The sequence below is a fragment of the Mesoplodon bidens genome (assembly GCF_964165515.1).
Source record: "Mesoplodon bidens genome assembly, chromosome: 8".
Classification (NCBI taxonomy): Eukaryota; Metazoa; Chordata; class Mammalia; order Artiodactyla; family Ziphiidae; genus Mesoplodon; species Mesoplodon bidens.
This window is the reverse complement of record NC_138165.1, coordinates 111342181-111365552: the sequence shown is the minus strand read 5'-3', so window position 1 is coordinate 111365552 and position 23372 is coordinate 111342181. Positions and strand designations below refer to the sequence as shown.

Genomic DNA, 23372 nt, shown 5'->3' with positions numbered 1-23372 from the left:
AAAGAATGAAATTAGAACACTCCCTAACACCAGACACAAAAATAAACTCAAAATGGATTAGAGACCTAAATGTAAGACCAGACACTATAAAACTCTTAGAGGAAAACATAGGAAGAACACCCTTTGACATAAATCACAGATCCATCTCCTAGAGTAATGGAAATAAAAACAAAAATAAACGCATGGGACCTATTGAAACTTAAAAGCTTTTGCAAAGCAAAGGAAACTACAAACAAGACGAAAAGACAACCCTCAGAATGGGAAAAAATATTTGCAAACGAATCAACGGACAAAGGATTAATCTCCAAAATATATAAACAGCTCATGCAGCTCAGTATTAAAAAAACAAACAACCCAATCCAAAAATGGGCAGAAGACCTAAATAGACATTTCTCCAAAGAAGACATACAGATGGCCAAGAAGCGCATGAAAAGCTGCTCAACATCACTAATTATTAGAGAAATGCAAATCAAAACTACAATGAGGTATCACCTCACACCAGTTAGAATGGGCATCATCAGAAAATCTACAAACCACAAATGCTGGAGAGGGCGTTGTGAAAAGGGAACCCTCTTGCACTGTTGGTGAGAATGTAAATTGATACAGCCACTATGGAGAACAGTATGGAGGTTCCTTAAAAAACTAAAAATAGAATTACTATATGACCCAGCACTCCCACTACTGGGCATATACCCAGAGAAAACCATAATTCAAAAAGACACATGCACCCCAATGTTCATTGCAGCACTATTTACAATAGCCAGGTCATGGAAGCAACCTAAATGCCCACTGACAGACGAATGGATAAAAAAGATGTGCTACATATATACAATGGAATATTATTACTCAGCCATAAAAAGGAACAACATTGGGTCATTTGTAGAGAAGTGGATGTATCTAGAGCCTGTCATACAGAGTGAAGTAAGAAAGAGAAAAACAAATATCACATATTAACTCATATGTGTGGAACCTAGAAAAATGGTACAGATGAACTGGTTTGCAGGGCAGAAATTGAGACACAGATGTAGAGAACAAACGTATGGATACCAAGTGGGGAAAGCAGCGGCAGGTGGGGGTGGTGGTGTGATGAATTGGGAGATTGGGATTGACATGTATACTGATGGGTATAAAATGGATGACTAATAAGAACTTGCTGTATAAAAAAATAAAATAAAATTCAAAAATTCAAAAAAAAAATGCTAGTGCATCCCTGGGAGGTGCAATCCCAGGACAGCTGGAGTGAGGGAGAGGGGAGTGCGGAAGAGAAGGCTGTGACACACACACACACACATGCACACATGCATTGACACCCTGCTTCACAGACACTCAGCTGGCCACTCAGCCCCTTGGGGCCTCATCCAAAAAACTATCAAAAAATAAGGAAGGAAGGAAGGAAGGAAGGAAGGACACAAAGAAAAGCTCCAGGACAGTCTATTCGAGGGAGGGGTGGAGAGGGACCATCCTCCCTCCGGGTGCTGTGGTCCGAGCTCACCCAGGGAGCACCGGCTGCCTCACCGGGCCCTTCGGCAGCAGCGGGGGAAGCAGGGCGCACCCCGTGGTGTGGCGCTTCATCCAAGGTCACAGGCGTCTGGCAGAGCCAGAGTCTCCTGACGGCCTCAGGTGTAGAGCCAGGAGGGCCGCGTGGGTGTGTGCCTAGCGGTGGCCGGCGGGGGGAGTGAGGGGCTGCGGGCCGCGGGGCGAGGGAGGCCGAGGGGCTCTGAATCACCGGCACACGGGGGTGCAAGGTCAAACATCACTTACCCACGGGCCTTCCCTGGCCCGCCTTCCTAATTCACGCCGGCCGCTCCCACACGCCTCCTGGACTCCTGCTCTGCCTTTCTCTTAGCACTTACCCTCAATCGGCTGTGCCCATCGTTCCCTCTTGGTGGTCTGTTTTCCCCACTAGAATGTAAGCTCCATGAGGGCAGGAAAGATGGCTGTCCCGTTCTCTGCTGGCACGGTGGCCCTCGGTGCTGTGCGCAGTCAGAGCAAGTCAGTCAGCAGAGACAGCCCTGGAGACGCCGAGCCCTGGAGCGGTGCCGGCCATTTCTACTGTCGCTCCCGCTGTTCTGTGACTTGTCTGTTTATGCCCCAGAGTCTTCCCACATCAGTGTGTCTGGTCTCCGTCTTTTTGATGGAGTACATAGTATTCCACAGTGCAGATGTCCCAGGGTTTATGCCTTCACACCACGTGCCAGGCCCTGGGGTACAGCCGTCAGCAAAAGCACCCACGCGTCAGTGTGCAGTCGGGCAGTGTCGGTGCCACGGGAGAGAAAGCCGAGAAGGGGATGCAGGGCCGGCAGGGCCGGGGCAAAGGCAGTGCTGTTTGTGCAGGACGGTCAGGCCATCTGCCGGACCAGTGCTGCGGGCACCAGGGAGCAGCAAATGCAAGGTCCCCGAGGTCGGAGCACAGTGCCTGGGCCAAGGGGGTGGCTGCACGGGAGATCCCAGGAGGCAGCTGGAGGCCTCGCTGAGCTGTTGACCCCTGTGCAGAGCAGGGCTGAGCTCTGCGCCCAGGGGAGAGAGGCGCTCACTGCCCTGTGTGGACTGCAGTGGGGTCAGGTGAGGCAGGGGGCCCAGTTTGGAAGTTGCCCTGGACAGGATGCGGGTAGACTCCTTGCTGGTGGTTCTTTCCAGGTTTTTCTTCCTCCAGACCCCGTGCTCACACGTCTCTGTGCATGGACGAGCATTCCCATGGAGCAGCTTCCTAGGAGTGGGGAGGGGCTGGGGTGTAAGCATTGCTAGACACGCCCAGAGACCCCCAGGAAGACTTCGTTAGTCCAACACAGTGCACAGGAGCCCCCCTCCTGGCCAGCCCAGGATGCTATCGGTCCTGTTAGATTCTGGAAGCCTCCTGCTTTGCGTTTTCCTCATGTCTAACAAGGTTGGGCATCCTTCCAGGCTTATAGCTCTTACCTGGTGTTTCTCTTCGTGGGAACAGTCTGTTCTTAGTCTTTGGTCTCTCTTCCTAGATGTTGGCACCTTTCATTCTTTCATCGAATTAGCTAGAACTTCCCTGAAATGTTGACGACCGAGCAGTAGACTGGCTTGTTTTGTTCCTGACTTTCACTGCAAAGAACTGGCGTTTGAGGTTCTCTGTGATTCGGGACCAATAAACAGCTTCCGTCTAAAGCCATAGCAAGATACTCTGAGACTTCCTCCCTGTGGCCGTGACCGTCTCTTCTCAGAGTGTAAAGACTTTATCTTCTGAAAATTAAACATTACAGCAGAGATGTCCAAGACTAGCATGACTTAGCATCCTTCGCAGGTAACCTGTTTTTCCTGTCGGGATGTGGGTAGAATTTTCTTTTTTCTTGAAAACATCATTTTCATCAGGACATAGATGGGCCTTGAAACTTTTCACATAATTTTGCCTGGTCCTCAGGAAGTCACGCAGATGCAAATCTGCCTTCAGGATGGTTTCCTTCACATGTATCTTTCACTGTAGTTTCTGTTTCATTGCTATGGTGTCTTTTTCAGAAAGAGATGTTATCTGCAGGTAAAAATGTGCCTTTAATATCAGCCCTTTCCCTGGGCGTGTTTAAAAAGTTTCTCACTCTCATCCTCCCCATCACTGAGTCTGAACTTTAGCTTTCTAATTGTCTGTTGTAATGTGACATTTTCACGTCAGTCTGCAGCTTTAGCTCATCCTTCATTACGTGTTTCATCGGATCCATCGTTTCTTGCTTTTTGTTTATGATACAGAGTTGGTGCTGTCCTAAAGTTGCTTGTTTCCTCGTGCCATGGAGGTTGTGTGCATCTTGTCTTCATTGCACTTCTTTTCAGAAACTGCATGTTGGCTCTTTTCTGTTTATCTGGTTCATGAACATGACAGGGTCTGATCAGACCTGCTGTTTTCCAGAGAGTAATGTGGTTGGATTCTGCACGGGTCCCCATCTTTGGTGGGTGGGGGAGCCTGAATCCAGCACTGTCTCCTGCTGTGTGTGGCCTTGGGCAAGTCACCGGCCTGTTTGCCCATCCCTAGAAGGGAATGCTGGTGTGCCATGGATGGTGATCATGAGGGTTACGTGAGCCAGCACGTGTCACATCCTCAGCACAGGAAAGGTGCAGGGGCACATTCTGCTTTCTGGGGACCCCCTCAGTGAAGGCACTGCTGCCTGGGCCCTCCAGATCTTCCCCCACTGCTCGGTGACCGAGGCTAGCCTTTGGGGACTGTGTCAGTGTGTCCCTTTGCCTACTGGCTTCCTGACCTCCGAGCTCAGGAGGTTTTTGCCCCCACAGGCCGCAGGTTGTCTGGGTGCCTCTGCTTTCAGTAGCCCTCCTCTTCCTGCCCTTCCGGGCCCAGAGAAGATTACAGCTCCCTCCCCCTAACTGGTTGCCCCTGAGCTGCACATCATTTGTAGTTACCTTAACCCTGACCACACCCTTTCGTTCTGGGCCTTCCTCGACCTCTCCACTGGTGTGCATGAGTGCCTGCTTCCTCCCAGGACCTCGCAGTGGGGCACCATCCCAGGTCCTGCTTTTACCCTGTGGCCTCTAAGTCTCCCGTCCTTAGGCTTCTGGTCAACCCCTCCTGCCCCGGCTACTCACTGTCTTTACTCATCCCAGCCTGTGACTGGTCAGTCTCTCATTTCAGCCCCACTCCATCCACCTACCCGCAAAGCACCAAAGCTAAACTTGCTGTCCAAACGCAAGCGCAGTTATAGGAGTCTACTGCTTCCAGCGTTCCAGCAGCTCCTCGTCAATCCCAGATGACTCCACGCTGGCCTCGTACTGGTCCCTCCACTCCCCACCCCACTCGCACACACCTTAGCGCTCGGCTGGACCACCCTGTGCCCGGACCCCTGCTGGTGTAAGGGCCCCGGCCGCTCTGCCCTCCTCACCCAGTGACGCCTGCTCCCCGAAGCCACATTTCTCCCTGGCCCGCAGCCTGGTTTCAGGCTCTGCCCCGGCCCGCAGCCTGGTTCAAGGGCCTCCTGTAACTTGTGATGGCCGAGATTTCTGAACCCCGCTGCCCCCGCACGTCGCCTGGGGAGGCCGTCAGCAACTTGGTGTCTGGGGCTGCGGCCACCTGATTCATGCGCCTTCGCATGCGCACGCGCGTGGTAGGTGGGAGCCCTGTGGATACGAGCGCAGAAGACCCTCCATTGACCGCACCTCCTGCCGGCGCCTCCAGCGAAACGTGGAGAAAGATTCCCACAGGACGCTTCACCTGATTGCCGCACGACCCCCTGCCCCCTGAACCTGATGACCGTCTCTCGTTTGCCAGCGTCACCCAGGAGCCAGCATGAACGGATGCGCTGACTACGCCCCCAGCCCCAGTGACCCTTCCAAGGAGCCTGTGGAGCCCTGGCCCAGCCAAGCCCCCCTCCAGGAGGACGTGGACATGAGCGATGGCACAAGCGGGTATAAAACCAATGAGAACGGCTCGAGGGGGCGGGACTCACAGGGCAGCAACTGTGCAGACAGCGGCCGGGAGCCGTGGATGCTGGTGGGGCCGCCCGGCACCTGCCAGGGGTGGGTGTGTCTGAGGCCCCCAAGGCGAGGCCGGGCATTTGTTTTCTCAGTGTCTCATTCCGTGCTATTGCGATTGCTTTTGCAGTCTTTAAATCTTGATGACCAAGTTTTATAAGACTTCTGAAAATCTTCTTGACTCAGAATAACTAAAATTTGCTAGGGTCTGTCCTTCCTTATGATGGTGATTTGGGGTGTCAGACCGCCAGTAGCTAGACACGTAGCATGGTGACCAGATCTTGGGAGGCGGAAGAGTCAGGGAACCCCTCGAGCAGCTACTGAACTGACGCCCCGTGGTTTATAGAAAAAGAACTTCTCCTCTAGTCTTGGGTTTATATCCCCCAGTACTTAGTTTCTCTGGTGTCCAGAGGTTTCTTGTTCTTTTTCTCTTAAGCTCATATTTTTTCCTAATTGACTTACTGTGGTGTAATCCAGCCCATCATCGCTGGGTGGATGGGGGGAGCAGTGGATGGATACACTCTTCTGAGTTTAGCCTTTATTTTTTGTTCTTTTAGTCCAGGTACATTTAGCCTGATGATGGTGAAGTCTGAACACCACCCGTCCACAAGTGGCTGCAGGTAAGACCAGTTAGAACTCCCTCAATTTAGAGCCTTCAGAGAGATGGAAAGATTGGTCATGAGATAAGGTTTTGGGGGTGATGCGACTTTTTTCAGGCTTCTGCTAGAACCTGTCAGTCTGAGCAGCTGTCCCCCTTGTGAACCCAACCACGCCCTTTCAGACAACCATCCCCACGGGCCACTCACAGCCCCTGATGTTGCCCCAGACCTGTAGCTAGCTGCTCCAGCTCTCACTAGGCAGCCCTTGTCCGCGTCTCAGACATGTATCGGGAACACTCACGTTTTTTACGTGTTTGTAACAAACGTGTCCTTAATTTCATACTGACAGACGCTTTCACAACCCCACTGGAGCGAAGTCCAGGTCTCTGTCCTGGGCGTATGGGGCCTTGGCCATCGTCACTGCAGAGGCCTGACCCCTTCGCTCTCTTGGTACCCTCTGTCTACACAGGCCCATCTCCCTCAGCCAGTGCCCCCTGCCCTTCCTCCTGCCCCTTACACATCCCTGAGTTTGAAGATCCTCCTTATAAACCCCCTTTCCTCTCCAAGGCCTTCACACGGCGTTTATGTCCTCGCCCCAGGACGCCACTGTGCTGCCCTCTGGGGTCTCCGTCACTGTCTCCCTCTCTGTCTGAGATGGGGGTGGGCAGAGCTCAGCAGTGGGGCCTGCTGGCCGGGCTGTGGGTGGACCAGCAGGTGGGAGGGCACCCTCCAGCATTCACCTGGGTCAGAGCACTGGTTCTCCCCGGCAGTTCCTCTCCCCGTGAGAGACACGAGGCGATGTCTGCAGACATTCGTGGTTGTCACGGCTGCTGGGGGCTGCTGCATCCTGCATGCCCACCCAGGAACACGTGGACCGCAGTGTCCTCGCGCCCTGGTGGAGAAACTGGACCAGAGGCACGTTTCTTCCAAAAAGGGCACTTAGGGTACTGACGTCTTTCTTTAACTCCGTAGCAGCAAACAGTCCACCAAAGTGGACGCCCACAAAGAGCTGATCAAAACGCTGAAGGAGCTGAAGGTCCACCTGCCTGCGGACAAGAGGGCCAAGGGGAAGGCCAGCACCTTGTTGGCCCTCAAGTACGCCCTGAGGAGCGTGAAGCAGGTGAAAGGTACGTCCGCCTCACCTGTTTGTTCCAACCTGTAGGAGTCGGTTTCACATCTCCCCAAATTAGAGCTTCAGTTCTGTTGATTTTCTAAAATTCAGTCCTGAAGTAGCAGAAGGAAGTTGGGGAAGTCTGACGAAATCTCAACTGGTTGGAAATCTCAGTTCATCGGAAGTTTTCTGTTGTACTTGACTTTTAGAGGGAAAAAAAGCAGGTAGAAAACCAGCCGATAAAAGAAACCTATTTACAACATGAAGCTTTCATGCCCGGGGCTGGGGTCAGGTCACGTTCACAAGTGTCCAGCACCTTCCAGGCTCTGGCTGGAGAGTCGTGACGTGTGTGTACACTGGCGACATGAATAGCCCCCACCATTTAGCTGAGGGCTTGCCCCTCCTTTAAAAAATAATGTGAGGGGGGCTTCCCTGGTGGTGCAGTGGTTGAGAGTCCGCCTGCCGATGCAGGGGACACGGGTTTGTGCCCCGGTCCGGGAGGATCCCACATGCCGTGGAGCGGCTGGGCCCATGAGCCATGGCCGCTGAGCCTGCACATCCAGAGCCTGTGCTCCGCGACGGGAGAGGCCACAACAGTGAGAGGCCCGCGTACCGCAAAAAAAAAAAAATAATGTGAGGGGGGAAAAAAGGAAACAAACAGCAACAAAAAAAAGGAGAAGATACAAGGAGGGTATTGCCTGATCTTATCCTTAAAGGACAGTATTTTCGAGCTGCTCCAGATTCAAGACCTTGGGCAGTTCATTTCTCGTTTTTCTAAAAATATGTGAATTTCCCTCGTGGCGGTCTTTGTACCAGGAAGGCGGGCAGGCGGGACCAGGCGCCCCCTTTCCGTCACAGGCACACAGTGACAGGACCCACGTGATCCAGGGCCTGCTTCCCTCCGGGTTTTACTGTTAGGTGGAAGAAGTCGTAAGAGCTTTCACAGCCGGTCAGTGGAATCAACTGAGGCCTTTACCTGAGATGTGTATGTAGAACTCTTCACAGATGCAGTGCAGGAATCCACCAGCAAACACTGCAGATTCCAAAGGACTTGTGTCATCAAGCTCAGACGCTTTACATTGCGATAAATTCCAGGTCCCTGCCGTAACTTCCACTAGCGTGCAGTCTTCCTTCAGTTGCTCCTGTGGCTGGCCCTTCCACTGAGCTGGGGCCCCTTCCCTGGGTCTCAGGTAAACGCAGGTGCCTCTGTCTCCGGGGCAGGTAAGGAACGCACCGTCGTGGAGGAAGCGCCGGCGTCTCCAGTGCACTGTTCTGCCGACAGCCCATCCCCGGAGGGCAGGCCCAGGACACCCACGCCAGGGGTCACCTCGGCACGGTTTAGCTGTTGGAAGTCGGGCATCCTGGGTTCCTCTCGCCTGAGGGCTCCCCTCTGGGTGGAGATAGCTTTGTCACCCTGTACGGGGTGTCCCAGGATGAGCGGTCCTCGTCTTCGGTTCTGTTCTGAACAGTTCATTCTGAAAACAGGGCTGTTTCTCATGCCCGGTGTCTCTAAGAGTCGATTCTGTCCGGATGGGAGCGTCTGACCCCCGCGGGGGCAGATGCAGGGGCTGCCACGGCTGTCCTGCGCGGAAACATTGATGCTGTGTCGCGGTCACAGGCCTTTGGGGAAAGTGCGGCTTAGGTGGAACCGTGTGGTCATGTTACTGAAAATAATGTGGCTTTATCGTTTTAAAAATGTCTGTAATCAAAGGCCTTCTGATTTATCAGGGAAAAGAATCCCGGATTTCTGTTTGTCTAGCCTTCGCATTGCTGTGTGTTCTGTGCCCGCTTTCTCATGAGAAAGGTAGATCCCCAGCCGTGAGTTAGGGCCGCCCTCAGCCCTCCCCTTGGTCTCACCTACAGCCAATGAGGAGTACTACCAGCTGCTGATGTCCAGTGAGGGCCGCCCCTGCGGCGCCCACGTGCCCTCCTACACGGTGCAAGAGATCGAGAGCGTCACCTCCGAGTTTATCGTGAAGAATGTGGTAAGTGTCCTGAGGAGCGAAGTCTGCACCCGGGAGGCTCAGCTCAGGGGGCCGAGGTCTTCACCCCGGGCTGCTGGCTGAGCCTCGGTTTCATAGCAGCAGGGTTGGGAGGTTCAGGAGACGAGCTCCTTCCTGAAACGAGAAGAAGGCAAGTCAGGGATTCTGACGTGGCGGCCGTGTTGCCGACTTGTGCTGCCCTCTGAGGCTGTCCTCTTGCGCTGACTCCACCCCACACCCCGAGTGTGTGTGCGTGGCCCCCCTGGCCGGGGGCGGGGCCCGCACGGGGTGGGGGGCGGGGCCCACTGGGCGGCTGTCGGCTCGCTCGCGGGGCGGGCGCTGCGTGAGGCTCCACAAGCTCACGCACGTTTAAGCAACCCATAAAGGTGAGGCCTCCCTGGAGGTCTGGAGAAGGGGAGGGAGTTACCCCCGGGTCTCAATGAACGAGAGGAAACCCGAGGGCAGGTGGGCACCCGGAGGTGCGGGGTCGCAGCAGTGATGGCCTGCAGAATGGGACTCCCCGGCCCTTCCCGGCTCTTTCCTCCTGTGCCCTCCCTGCAGCTTAACCCCCAGGGAGCCCTGCCCCGAGCTCAGAGGGCCAGCCAGCGTGGGGAGAGCCCACGGTGGGCCAGGGGGCCTGAGGCCTCCAGCCCCCCAAGCAGCCCTGAGCCCCGGGAGAGAGGGGAAGAGGCCCCCTTCCCCCTCGCGAATCACCCAGGCTGGACGCCAGGGAGCCCCATGCCCAGAAGACCACGCAGGTGACCGCTGCAGGGAATCAGCACAGCTGGGGTTCCTTTTGGCGGCGGAACCCTGATGTGTGTTTTCAGATAGTATCCCACCGGGACCCCAATATGTGTAAGAGGGGAGGCGGAGTTCTCCCCGTCAGGGCCGAGGACAGGGGCCCAGAGGCTTCCCCTGACCCTTCACGCGTCCTGCTGCCTTCCCGTCTGTCGGCCCCGATTCCCTGCCCCTCGGGGGAGGGTGACCTGTCCAGTCTCCTCTGGCCCGGCCTCACCAGAACCGTGTTCTCCATGCCAGGACATGTTTGCTGCGGCCGTGTCCCTGGTGACCGGGAAAATCCTGTACATCTCTGACCACGTGGTCTCCATCTTCCACTGTAAGCGGGGCACCTTCCACGACACCAAGTTCGTGGAGTTCCTGGCGCCCCACGACGTGGGCGTGTTCCACAGCTGCACCACGCCGTGCAAGCTGCCGCCCTGGAGTGTCCGCCGCCGAGCAGGTGAGGGCCCCGCGGCCGGGCTGCCTTGTCCTTCTCCACAGGCAGCATGGGGAGGGGGCCGGGTGGGGCCGCCCCCGACGTGGGGCTGCTGCCCACCTCCCCTCCGCTGGAGGCCTGCGGTAGGCCCCCGTGAAGGGGCCTGAGGCTGCCCTGTCTGTCCCAGGCGCAAGATTAAAGGTGGTTTGCTCAGAATACATTTGGAGAGAGAAAAAAGCCTTTTCATAAATTTCAGAAAGGGGAAACTGCTTCAGAAGAGTTTCAGACACGTCAGGCATTTTAGAAAGGAGGTTGATCAGAGCTGCAGTCTGGACATGAGGCTGCGGGGTCTGGGGAAGGACCGAGGTACATCTGCAAGGCTCCCTGCAGGTGGTGCACCGATGTCAGCATAGCGGGGGGCTCCTCACCTCCGCCAGCGGCCGCGCCATCCTCCCGGGCTCACCCCGGCCTTCCAGGCGCTTCAGGCTCTAGTCTGCGCCCAGGTGGCTGCTTCCTCGGACCACGGGTCCCCCACCCGCCCCCATGTTCCTGGCCACAAGGCTCTCACGGTCAAGTGTCGTGGGTCCTTGTCCTCCTGCAACATGGTTGGGGAGACTTTGCGTCTGGAAGGCATGGAAGCTCTCTCGTGACCAGCACAGGCCTTCACATGAGTGAGTGCAGGAGGGGACCGGTTGACCAGACAAGTCTCAGCAGAAACATGGCACGGGGTCCTGGCAGAAGGTACTGGAGAGGAGAGGGTCCCCACCAGCTCAGGCCTTTCAGTGACCAGGTGGCCGACAGCGTAAGTCCTGCAGCGTCTGTCCACCTGCACCTAGACCGTCATTAGCCCCTCGTTGAGCTCTGATTGCTCAGAGCTGAGATGGACCCAAAGAGGAGAAGCCAACAGAGACGAGCAGGAAATGGACGGGGCCGGGAGTCACCCCAGAAAAGCTGGGCCTCAGTCATGATCTTAACCAAGAGCCAGCCCTCGCCGTGTCACCCAGAGCTGACCCCCATTTCGTCCTTGGCTCCTGGGTCAGCACCTCTGCTCACGTCGAAACACCCCTGAGCCCACTGTCACCACCTCCTGGATCTTGGGTCCCTCCACGCCGTGGTGCTCCCCGTGTCCCCCTGCTCCCAGGCAGCCGGCAGCGGGGCCGTCACTGTCACAGCCACCTTTCAGCAGCTGTTCCTGACAACAGACAACCCGGGGCCAGAAGCGCAGTTTGCTTTAGGGTTGACTCATGAAAGGGGGAGACACTCGCTTCGCGTTTCAGGGGTAGAGCTGTCTGCCTTCTCCCAAGGTCCCAGCCCAAGGGCTGTGCGGCCAGATCACTGAAGTTTTTGCCGCACGTTACTAGGACCTGTCAGTGCTGGGTCACCGCGTGGAGGGAGGGAGGCATCTCTGCGTGTGGACTCACAGAGCGAACAGGCCGGCGCCGTCTCCCCGGGGTGCTTGCCACTGCATTTTTGTCTGAATAGAAAAGGAGGACCAGGTGACTTCTTGAAGGCCTTTCCAGGCCGGAAATTTTATATCATTTTCCCCAACCAGCAATCATCTACTTTTCCTCATTTCTTTTGAGTAGAGGAAGCTTTACATGAAAGACCAGAGTCTAAGATTTCTTTTTCTAAAATGTGTTTATTGTGGAAACACCATTCCGTCATCTCTGATGAGGTCACCCAGTTGAACTCATGTTTTTACTAGACATTTTAAATTTTAAAGTAAGTTAATATTTAGGAAAAGGATTGATGTAAGCTGTGAAATGCCCTGAGTTGCTTCTATTAGAATTAAATATCCCCCAAAATATGTAGGTTGAAATGTCCAGGGCTTTATATGCAAAAATTCTGCACGTCAGTCAGTACGTCTTCCACAGTTAAATTGGTCAGTAGATAGTGTGTTTGTAGCAGCACTTTTAGCACGGCATAATTTGGTGAGTGCACGCTCGTGAAATAGATTTCTTCTTAGTCGGAACTGTGGTACAAGGTCTCTCACCTCAGGGCTTTGCTCAGTGCCAGGTAAATCTGCATCACACCTTGACTCAATTCTCCTGCTTCTGCCTGGCCTGTGGGAAATAAAAGCACTGTCCCTGCTCAGTGGTGTAACTGGGTGAGTGACTGGGGCCTTTTCTTTTAGACTCTTTTACTCAAGAATGCATGGAGGAGAAATCTTTCTTTTGCCGCGTCAGGTAAGCCCAGGTTTTCCTGAATTTCATTGCACAGACGTTTCACCCTGAGGGCCTCTAGTGAAGGCGGAGGAGGTGCAGGGGTGCCCTCCGCATGCCGCCAGCTGAGGCCACAAGCCTGCCCAGGCCCCGTTCTTTGGGGCTGAGGTGCCACAGGACCATCCCTGCCTCACAGCATGAGTGTTCCTGAAAAGTCCGCGAAAAACACGTTTCCATAGGCGGAGTTATTTTGTTTTGTTTTCTTTTGTTTGGGGAGGGGGGCGCCACTCGGCTTGTGGGATCTTAGTTCCCTGACTCTGGGTTGAACCCAGTCCCCGGCAGTGAAAGCACCGAGACCTCACCACTGGACCGCCAGGGAATTCCTGAGCCGTGTTTTAAATGTGCACAAGATATTAAGACAGCCTGGTCAACGACGGAGCGGTTTGCCTGCTCCTTGCAGGGAATGTCGGCCGGGGAGCCTGGACTTGCCGTCTCTGACCCGGGAAACTGGCCGGCAGCCCCCACCTGGGAAGGCATGAACCCCAGGGTCCGTGAGGACCCCGGAAGCATGTGTGGCCTTTGGTTCGAGTGTACGTTTTTTCAGCGAGAGCCCCGTAGCTTTCCCAACAGGTTTTTGGCCCCAAGTCGAGTGACCAGTTGAGCATCCAGCTGCGGTATCAGGAGTGACCCTGGCCAGACACTGGCACCGTCAGAAGCTGGGGCTGGGACCCCAGTGTTGGAGCAGCATCCTCTCCCCAATTAAAATGCAAACTACTCCAGAGAAGGGCCCCTGAAGCTCCCATGGCTCAGGCCGGTGACTCTCCAATTGACCCCTCACTGTCACCAGACGTCTGAGGGTGAGACGGAGGAGCAGGGTTGGGGGTTCCAGACCCTCGGGCGGGACAGAGGCACAGACCACAGGCCGAGGGAGCACGTCCGGCCCAGCCTGGGTCCCCAGGTGAGGGGCCTGGCTCTGCTCTGCAGGCGTCCATGCAATAAATAAAAGGATTGCTGAGACATAACAGCTGCTGCTGGGGGAGAGGTAACCAGCAATAAAGGATGACTCCTTCGGTCGTAATCCCCAACCTCTCATCGTGCCCTCCTCTGCAGTGTCAGCAAAAACCACGAGAGTGAAATCCGCTACCACCCGTTCCGCATGACGCCCTACCTGGCCCAGGTGCGCGACCAGCAGGGCACCGAGAGCCAGCTGTGCTGCGTGCTGCTGGCAGAGAGGGTGCACTCGGGCTACGAAGGTAACAGCTGGCCGAGGCTTCTCCCTCACTTCCTCCCGTGGTTCAGATACATGTGTGTGAGGTGGGCTCCCGGCCCCTGCCTCTCCCCCAGCCTCGGGCAGAGCCTCCATCTCCCTCGAGACTCGGCACCCACCTTTGTCACCTGGCCCTCCCTGTAGTCCCATCCACACCACCTCCCCTTGTCGGCTAAAGGCTCCGGGCCCTGGCATCTCTCACCTGGTCCAACCTGTCGCCGGATCGTGGATGCCTTCCCCTTTCCCTGGCCACGGCCTTCCGTCCACGTAGCCTCGATGGGTCCAGGGCCCACGTCCCTTCCGTCCTCGCACTCCCCGGCCTCTGAAGTGCGGAACCCCAAAGCAGCCACCGCCTAAGAACTGAGTGCTGGGCATTCCTCCCTGCTCACCTTGGTCCGTCCCACCTCCTGCTGGATGTCCCGCCCTCCGGTACGGCCTGGCTTCTGCAGACCAGCTGTGGAGCCTCCAGAGCCCAGCGTTCCCCTGACCCCCAGTCTCTGTCCTGCTGTTTCCTCCCCTAGGGCTCCTCCCCTCCACCTCTGCCTGTAGAAACTCAGTCATCACAGCAGGCTTACCTCACCAGGTGTCCTTTTCGGGACCTGCTGGCTCCTCAGGCCACCCCCTCCCAAAGGACCCAAGGCGCTTTGCCACGCTGCTTGTATCCTTCCAGCAGGCCCTCGTCATAGACTTTCTTGTGGCACGGCCTCGCGCTGACCACAAGACCTGGCCAGGAACCTAGGTCCTCACCATGGCGACTCAGCAAGTCACGTGATTTCAAAGTTCTCTGAAAGCAGGGCCATCTGTAAGTCCTGAACCACAGGGGTCCAGTTCAGTCCAGGTTTAATTGTATTTATAATTGTGTCTCAGTGGTTAATGATGTCTTTTTTTAAAAGGCATTTCTTAAAACTGATAGAAATGTTTTAGGTATATGAGTTCCTTTCAGATGTTTGATGGATTCCCACATATAGAACATTCTCTTCTAAATATTCAGTAAAGGTTTAGAGGGGTTACTCAGATCTCAGCAAGTTATTCCCCCGAATGATCAGAGTCTCCTTCAAGAATGAAAAGTTTTGGAATTATGAATGTTTTGTCCATGAATTTGGTAGTTGAGGAAAATTCTGCATAGGTGACTTCCTTTATGAAAATTACTCTTAGCACCTCTGCCCACCTTAGAAACTGTGAAGTCCCAATACAATGACGTTTGCTGAGAATTTTGAATCCAAATACTTTACACCTTTAAAAAATATAATTTGTTCATTTCACTCTTGTTGGATCTTAAACATCATGAAGACGGCCTTCCAGCATGATTTTGCTGAAAGAAGCCTAAACCTCACCACGTGGTTCTGCTAACATGGCAATTCCTGGCTTTCTAGACTAAAACTGGTCCACAAAGAAGTTGAGAAATCTGGCTGGTGGTCACCAAGCGTAGGGTCTGTTCTTCTCCCTTCAGGACGGGCTCTGTTACTCAGAGTCCACTTTTAATTTTTTCTCTAGCTCCTCATCATTCGGAATCTATCAACACATGGTGGTTTCCAGTAGTTGTAGTATGACTACATAAAGTACATATGTCTTAGAATCAGAAATCTGTGCAAAATTCTTTTCTTTCAGCTCCTAGGATCCCTCCTGAAAAGAGAATTTTTACGACCACACATTCGCCGAATTGTTTGTTCCAGGATGTGGACGAAAGGTAAGTGATGCAGCGTCATCCCCCTGCCAGCGCTCGCCTCTCCCGCGGTCCTGGCCTTGAAGTCAGTATCGTATCCTTTAAGTCAGCCGGTCGCCCTCTCTCCCCAGATATTTTGTGTTTCAGCATTATCTTGGTAGTTACTTCATAACTAAATAAAGCTCAATCAGTTTTCATGTTTTTGACACTGAAGCTGTTTAGCTAAAGCTAAGGCTGCATGTTATGTGTAATAATCAACTAAAACATTTAATTATACATAGACAGTGAGATAATTATGGAATTACACTAAAAGCCTCCTAAGGTATGGATGCTGTGTAGATGGGGCATTCTAGGGAGCTGGTCATCATTCTAATTGAGCCTGTCTTTATTACCTTGTTTAATAAACCCGTTGCAAAAATTGGGCACATGAGTAAAGGCTGGTACAACATGGGACTGTGTGCCTGGGGCAGTGTGAGGACACCCTTGGCAGGATCCCAGCACAGGTGCATCTTCCAGCCTGCGTGCCACAGGCTGCTACAGGGAGGGGGCCACCTCATACCTCTGCCCAGAGCCTGCTCAGACTCCCCTCCTGCATCTCCCACCCAGGGTGCTGTAGCTGGTGCCCATGGCCCCACTGGAGTCGGGAGCACTGACCATCCTGAGAGGGCTCTGGGTTCTCTGGCATCGGGTCAAGGGCCCTGTGCGACTTCCCTGGCTCCCGGGCAGACGCACCAAGACGCAGAGAATGCTGCGGCTGCCGGCAGTGATCGGGGAGAAGCCTCCTGGGAAGACACATGGGAAACACACTGGGTTTCGTGCAGTGACATCCGTGGAGGGTCAGGACCTCCTCACTGCCTGCACCTGGTCTGGGGACACGAGGTACCCCCTCGGATGCAGGCCACGGGGCCTGCTGGACAAGTTCTGCTCTTGGGCAGCCAGGGCCCATAGCCTCCACCAGCCCCTGAGTGCTCAGGTGTGCCCTGCCGGCCACCTGCGGCAGAATCTCCGGAGGGTCGGCATCGAGGTGCAGGTTCCCAGGCCCCACCCAGCCCTGCCCAATGAGATCTGGAGGCGGGGGGCTGGGAGCTGCATTTGTGTAGCAATCCCAGGATAATTTTTATTCCTCCAAAATACTAAGAACTCCTGTCTGCAGCTGCCCCAGGTGTCCACTCATCTGTGTGCAGGAGGGCTGGTGAGCAGGTCGTTACGGGCCAGCAGGCTGCAGAGCCTTCCTCAGCAAAGCCCAGTGGGAAGCCCAGCCCACGAGCCCAGGCTGGCCGGGGTTCCTCCCTCTCCTCCTCCGGCCAGGCCTTGACCAGGGACATTCTGTACATCCTGTCCAAAGGAAGACACGAGGCCCAGAGAGCATGCCTCAGACGACGAGGAGGGAATCTAAGAATGGCACCGGGCCCGTGAGGAAGTTCTACCCCACACAGAACAGGCAGCCTTCACTCTAATGACGCAGGAGGACGTCCTCCACCAGAGCAGAAGGGTTTGGGAAGACAGCTTTTGGGATGAAAGAAGACGGGCCTGAGAAGGGGAAGGCCGAGCTGCAGCTCAGAAGCGGGGACGGCACCTGAGCTGGCAGAGGGTGCTGGACACAGAGCGGACGGGACACGACAGAGGGAAGGGGGACTACAGGAGTTGAGTGCAAGACATCGCCCAGAGAGCAAAACAACAGCTCCCAGGGAAGACCTGACGGGCACAGAGCGAAGGTCCCCAGCCAGTGGTGGCAACTCCTGGGGAGCCGCGGTCAATTGGACCTGACACAGTGGCCACACTTAGAGCAGGAGAAGAACACCTTGAGCTGGAAAAGACGCACACGGGCGGGGTTTTCCTGGTCCCAGCAAACTTGTTAAAAATAAAAGTCTGTGTCAGGCCACATCTAGCCAAACTTACGAACGACACAAAACAAGAAAAAGGTCTTAGGAGAAGAAACAACATTGTCACGATGGATTCTTTCAGGAAATCAGACACAGAGCTGAAGCCCTGAGCCTGTAACGGGCAGGGACCTGTGGGGCCTTATTTGCTCTCGCAGACCCTCTGCGATGCTGCCGTCGTTCGTTTGCTAATTAGTTAAAAGACTGTTTCTTTGTTAGCACGATACCCAAATTTTGGTCTTTGGGGAATTTGGAGTCGGACTCGTTCCTGGAGATGGTCGGCTGCCCCGTTTGGAGGCTATGTTCTGGCTCGTGTCCTGAAGCGCAGCCATGACCCTGTGTGCGCTTGCTTTGCAGGGCAGTCCCCCTCCTGGGCCACCTGCCCCAGGACCTGATCGAGACCCCTGTGCTCGTGCAGCTGCACCCCAGCGACAGGCCCCTGATGCTCGCCATCCACAAAAAGAGTAGGTCCCCTCCTCACGGTCCATCCTGGGGGTATGGACAAAGCTAGTGCGCTCTGGGAGTGTCTTCCCGAGGTCAGCACCCACCGGGAGGGGTCCCATGGGCTGCGGGCAAGGGGTGCCCCGCCCCCTGCCTGAGTCCTGGTGCTGTCGGTTGAGAGTCACCCTCAGCCTGAGTCCTCGGCCTCTCATCTTTTACCATTGGCTTCGCCAGCAGGTGGGAGGAGGAGAGAGGGTCAGCTGCGGTGGGGGATTGGGGAGTGGTCTGCCCAGGCCTCACCAACACAGGTGACACTGAGCGTCCCGCTGGCAGCAGACCTGTGAGGCTCGCAGGGAAGTGTGTCCTAAAACATGTAAGGACACTGCCGCAAACAGTCCCCGGTCGCAATTTAAAGCAAGACGGGGGATTGAAAGTGGTGGCTTTGAAGAGGTATTGGCATCTCCTAAGTTTTCAGATGATTCCAGAACCATCTGATTTTCAGATGCACTTTTGCATCTCCACATGTCTTTTCTTGTACCACGAACACTGGTTGAATCTCTTCATGTCCTGAACTCTGTTTTCGCTCTCCTAGTCGTGCAGTCCGGCGGGCAGCCTTTCGACTACTCACCCATCCGGTTCCGTGCCCGGAACGGGGAGTACGTCACGCTGGACACCAGCTGGTCCAGCTTCATCAACCCGTGGAGCAGGCAGATCTCCTTTGTCATCGGGAGACACAGAGTCAGGGTGTGAGTGCTCCCAGTGCCCGGGGGGCGGGGAGACCAGGACCCCGGTCACCTCCCACCACGTACCTGCGCTGACCTGCCCCCTGCCCCCTGGGGGGCCCGGGCCTTGTTCAGGCAGAGCAGTGAGCGGGGGGAGGCAGGTGGCGGGCCGGGGGTCTGCAGAGAGAAGGGCGGGGCCCCGACTCACAGAGACAAACGAAAACCATGCAGGGGGCCTTTGAATGAGGACGTGTTCTCGGCGCAGCCGCGCGTGGAGGAGAAGGCCCTGCAGCCCGGCACCCAGGAGCTCACGGAGCAGATCCACCGGCTGCTGCTGCAGGTGGGTGTGCTGCCTGCACGTCCTACCTCCTGCCCCCGCAGGCAGCCTGGAGCTGCCCTGAGGCCTGGGCCCCCCCACCCCCCTTCTCAGGCCCTTGTCCTCCTTCCAGCTCTGCCCTGCGCCCTGCTGCCCGTGGTGGTGGTCTCTTCTGTCCCACCTGCATGGGCCTTGCCCGCGTGGGGGCTGCCCCCGCCTCGCACATTCAGGGCGTCTGTGTCTGAACCACAGCTCTGGGCAAGTGGCTGAAGGGCGCATCCCAGCCCAGTCCCCACGTCCCAGGCGCCAGCCCACACGTGGCCCCCATGGGTGGAAGGGGGCGGGGGCATCCCTCCAACGCGGGGGACGTCGTGCTGGCCCCAGAGGGAACTGAGGACACCCCTCCCTGTCCCTGGGGACACAGCACTCAAGACAGATCCTGCAAGCACGTGGGCCCCACGAGGAGTGGCCTCCTGCCTCTCGGTTCCGGGCGCTGTGGGAACTGTTAGGCACCTTGTTTTGTTTCCAAGCCCCGTGGCCGTGGACTCCCTGTTGGTGGAGTCTCCTGGGGATTGGGATCCAGGACGGGCCCCGTGGGTGGAGCCTGGGAGCCCACTGCAGCCTGACCCTGGGTCCAAGCCCGGCCCCACCTGGTCCCCGCCGAGGGCCCCCGGGCAGGTCGCGGCGCCTCTGAGAGAAGGCGGGCGCGCCCCGGCCCGTCCAGAGTCCTTCTGTTGCTGTCTCCCCAGCCTGTCCCACACAGCAGCTCCAGCGGCTACGGGAGCCTGGGCAGCAGTGGGTCCCACGAACACCTCCTGAGCCAGACCTCCTCCAGCGAATGCACCGGCCAGGAGGACCCCTGCCGGAGGAGAACCGTACGTGCCCCTGTGTCCCCCTCTGTCTGTCATCTGTGACTCAAATGTCTGAGCACTTTAGAAACAGCCCTCACCGGGGCTGAGCCTTTCCGACCTCACCTGCTTCTGGCTGCTCTGAACTTGGCTCACCTGGGACTTGCTGTGTAACCTCGAAAGGGTGGAGGCAGCCACAGACTGGCTAGAGGTTCCGGTGAAAATTATTTAATTTTATAAAATTAAAAATTAAATTAAATTAAATTAAATAAAAATTAATAAAATTCAAAATTGAATTTAAAAAATTAAAAATTTTTTATAAAATTAAAAATTTTATAAAATTAAAAATTTAATTTTATAAAATTAAAAATTATTTAATTTTAATTAAGGCCCATCAAGCAAAAGTGAGGATTTAACTGTAGGGTTAGGGTTAGAAAGAAGAAAGTGTAACCTGCCGTTCCCTTCACTTCTTCTTACCCTTCAGAATCGTAGAATCTGCTGTAGCTAGTTCTGCCTCTCAGGTCGCATTCAGAACTTGCTTCTGTTGCTGGGATTAATCCTGCTTTTCTCTTTCCAGGGTGGGGCAAAGGCTGCGGGGTCTCCCAGGGTGAATGATGTGTTTTTCTTCCAGGAGATTTGTAAAACTGGTGACAAGATCAAAACCAAAAGTCCTTATCCGGATGAATCTGGAGAACAAAAGAACAAGTCTGCTGCAGGTAACAAATGATCCAGCATTTCCTTAGTGAGACTTGAGCGTGGTGAGGTGAGGAGACGGAAAGCTGTACCGCCGGCAGTTATTGTTATAACTGTTATTCCTGCCAAGTCATGTTTGAAAAGACCAACCCTCCCCAAGGCAGGGAGTGTCAACTGACCATAAGGCGCCTATGATCTTATTGGCCCTGAAAGTTTCAGGAGTTCAAGTGAAGAACTGACCTTTCCCACTGCTGAGTCCCTGACCCTGGGGACAGGCCGGACCGAGTGCCGCAGAGAGAGCACCCCCCAGGCCCCCCTGCGGACGGCACAGCAGTGCTGCATGAATAGCAGGCTGTCACCGGGTCTCTGCGTCCATGAAGCATATTCTGAGGCCCCAGCCTTATCTTTAGATAGAATTAAAGTGCTTTGTAAGTATAGAGTGTACTCTGGGGAAAACAAGGATTAACTGAAAAAACAATGTTGTAAGGGCTTCCCTGGTGGCGCAGTGGTTGAGAGTCCGCCTGCCGATGCAGGGGACACGGGTTCGTGCCCCGGTCCGGGAAGATCCCACAGGCCGCAGAGCGGCTGGGCCCGTGAGCCATGGCCGCTGAGCCTGTGCGTCCGGAGCCTGTGCTCCGCAACGGGAGAGGCCACAACAGTGAGAGGCCCGCGTACCGCAAAAAAAAAAAAGAAAATTTTTAAAATGAAAAAAAACAATGTTGTCGTTCCTCCAGAAATGCAGAGCAGTTCCCCGGCTCAGATGAAAGCTGTTGCAGCCACGGAAAAGGACAGCTCCAGGGCCAGCCTGCCCGAGGCCGGCCTTCCTGAGGAGCCGGCCTTCAAGAACCCGCTCGCGGGCTCCTACCAGCAGATCAGCTGCCTGGACAGTGTCATCAGGTGCGGCCCTTCTGGCCTCCCTCCCTGCCCAGCTGATCACACTGTGGGGTTCTCTGTTACATGAAGCCCTTTATCACCCGCCCACAGGTACCTGGAGAGCTGCAGTGAGGCCACCACCCTGAAGAGGAAGTGTGAGTTCCCGGCACACCTCCCCACATCGAAGGCCAGCGACAAGCGCAAGGCCCCCGCCGGCCCCGGGCCACATGCCGCAGGTACCTGGTTCGTTTGAGCTGTTAACCACGGGATAACTTAGCCCCTCTCTGGTGGGACCAGGCATCATTTGAGGTCCTGGAGCCCCTTCTTCCAGGTGGATTCTGAGCGGCTTCAGGGACACGGTATTGGGGTATAGGCTATGTTTTAAATGACCAGAGTAGCTCAGAACTTCTTATGAGCTGGAGATAAAGGTGGTCCTGGACTTTGAGGGCAGGATCCTGCGGGGCTGCTGGAGGCCGGGGCCTCTCGGGCTGTCATTCTTGGGCGTCTCAGAGGAGGACTGGCCTCTGAGGGTCAGTGACCCCACGAGTCAGATGAGACCTCAGGCCATTCAAACGTGAGGGCGTTGCCGGTGGCCACCACCAGGATCAGAGGTAGGGTCTCCCATTGTAGATGGAAGCCCAGGCAACCGGACAGCCGTGCCCTGGTGGTCTGGCCCAGCCCGCAGGGAGAGAGCGCCACCTGCCTGCCTGCACTCAGCAGACGGGCTCCTGACTGCCGGGCGGCCCTCCCCGCAGGCCCACGGCAGAGGCCCTGACCCAGGGCGCCGCGGTCACCTGCTGCCTACCGCCTGCCTCCTCCCAGAGGACTCCGGAGGTCAGGGCGGTGGCGTTCCCATTTCAGAATCTCCTCTTCTCCGCCATCCCCCGTGAATAAACACCTGAGGACACAGTGTCACCTGCCAGGACGTGTGCAGACTTGCAGCTGCCCCCCGCCCCTGCCCCCGGTACTAGGGCACCACCTAGGCCTCCACGCGGCTTATCCCAACAGTTCATTTTTATCACATTTTTGTGTCTTGCTTCCATTTTCCCTTATAAAGAGACCGCATCACCCTCCAAGGTGAACAGCCACGCGGACGTCAGCACGCACTTGACCTCGCTGACACTGCCCAGCAAGGCACAGAGCGTGGTGTCCCTCACCAGCCAGTGCAGCTACAGCAGCACCATCGTTCACGTGGGCGACAAGAAGCCACAGCCTGAGCTCGGTACGCTTGCTGCTCCTTGGGTGATGTCAGGAGAAATCGGACTTGAACGATACAGATGAGAAGTTTGACTGCCGTCCTCAGATCCTTTAAGTTTATCCAAGTGTGGAGGAAGCTACACAGCCCAGTAACAGGCGCGCAGGAAATCCATGCAATGCCGGGCGGGGGCGGCAACACCTGTCCTGCCCCCGCTGCACTCTGGCTCCACCTGTGACAGGTGTCTGCTCAGGTGTCGATACAGAGGGGCCTCCCAGGACCGAGCAGGGGTCCCAGGACTCCCCCTTTGTTGGTGCCGAGAGAAGCCTGGGGACGAGCCCTCCCCGCATCCCGCTTCCTTGGATGGGGTTACAAGCCTTACCCTCCCTGTCTGAGGACAGGAGCCAGTACGGGTCGTAATAGCAGGACGACCGAGGGCATCACGCTGAGCTGTTCTTCAGATACCACGAGTAAAACGAATCCTGAATTCGTTCTTTGCTTGGAAGAGGGGCGTGATGAGGGCAAAAGTACACGTCAGAGAGTCAGTGTCCAACCCCTTTCAGGATGGTCCGCGGTCCCACCTGCCCCATCCTGTCTGCACCCGCAGTTCCACTGGCCACACTGTCAAGCCCGTGGTCCTGAGCCAGGATGAGGCCGTGCACCAGCCTTAGCCTCTTTTGCTCTGAAAGAACAAGACAGCTTGGAGTGTCTTCAGCGTCAGAGGCTGAAAAACCCCCGAGGTGCCCCAATTTAGAGGACTGATCCCGGAGCCCCCTGGGTACTGGGGCTTCCTACCCCCTGCTTTTTGCCTTTTGTCATTAACTTTCTCAGAAAGCTAAACAAATACATCATGAATTTCATCCCCATGCTGTGGGCATCGTGAAGGAATCTTATCCCCATGCCGTGGGCATCGTGAAGGAATCTTATGTGCGAATGATTTCTATTCTTCGTAGGTGCAGTATGCGTTTTTT

At 55.6% G+C, this 23372-nt stretch overlaps 1 protein-coding gene across 9 annotated transcripts in view; it reads left to right on the top strand.

Annotated features, from left to right (window-relative positions):
* Positions 1–23372, top strand: part of PER2 (period circadian regulator 2) — a 41350-nt gene that overhangs the window by 6144 nt on the left and 11834 nt on the right. For 6 of the 9 annotated variants that reach the window (XR_014016461.1, XM_081241952.1, XM_081241953.1 and 3 more), the window contains 17 exons: positions 5231–5367; positions 5991–6053; positions 7005–7159; positions 9007–9128; positions 10164–10365; positions 11703–11837; positions 12476–12527; positions 13614–13756; positions 15379–15457; positions 17671–17777; positions 18347–18500; positions 18708–18816; positions 19542–19667; positions 20272–20356; positions 21068–21230; positions 21318–21442; positions 22264–22428. Coding sequence is in view for 8 of the 9 variants with exons in the window: in XM_081241952.1 (XP_081098078.1) it covers positions 5249–5367; positions 5991–6053; positions 7005–7159; positions 9007–9128; positions 10164–10365; positions 11703–11837; positions 12476–12527; positions 13614–13756; positions 15379–15457; positions 17671–17777; positions 18347–18500; positions 18708–18816; positions 19542–19667; positions 20272–20356; positions 21068–21230; positions 21318–21442; positions 22264–22428 (2104 nt within the window). In the remaining variant the exon portion in view is untranslated. Of the gene's footprint in view, positions 1–5230; positions 5368–5990; positions 6054–7004; positions 7160–9006; positions 9129–10163; positions 10366–10510; positions 11621–11702; positions 11838–12351; positions 12449–12475; positions 12528–13613; positions 13757–15378; positions 15458–17670; positions 17778–18346; positions 18501–18707; positions 18817–19541; positions 19668–20271; positions 20357–21067; positions 21231–21317; positions 21443–22263; positions 22429–23372 lie in introns of those variants that run through there. The other 3 variants (XM_081241956.1, XM_081241954.1, XM_081241958.1) reach the window with 3 other exon arrangements.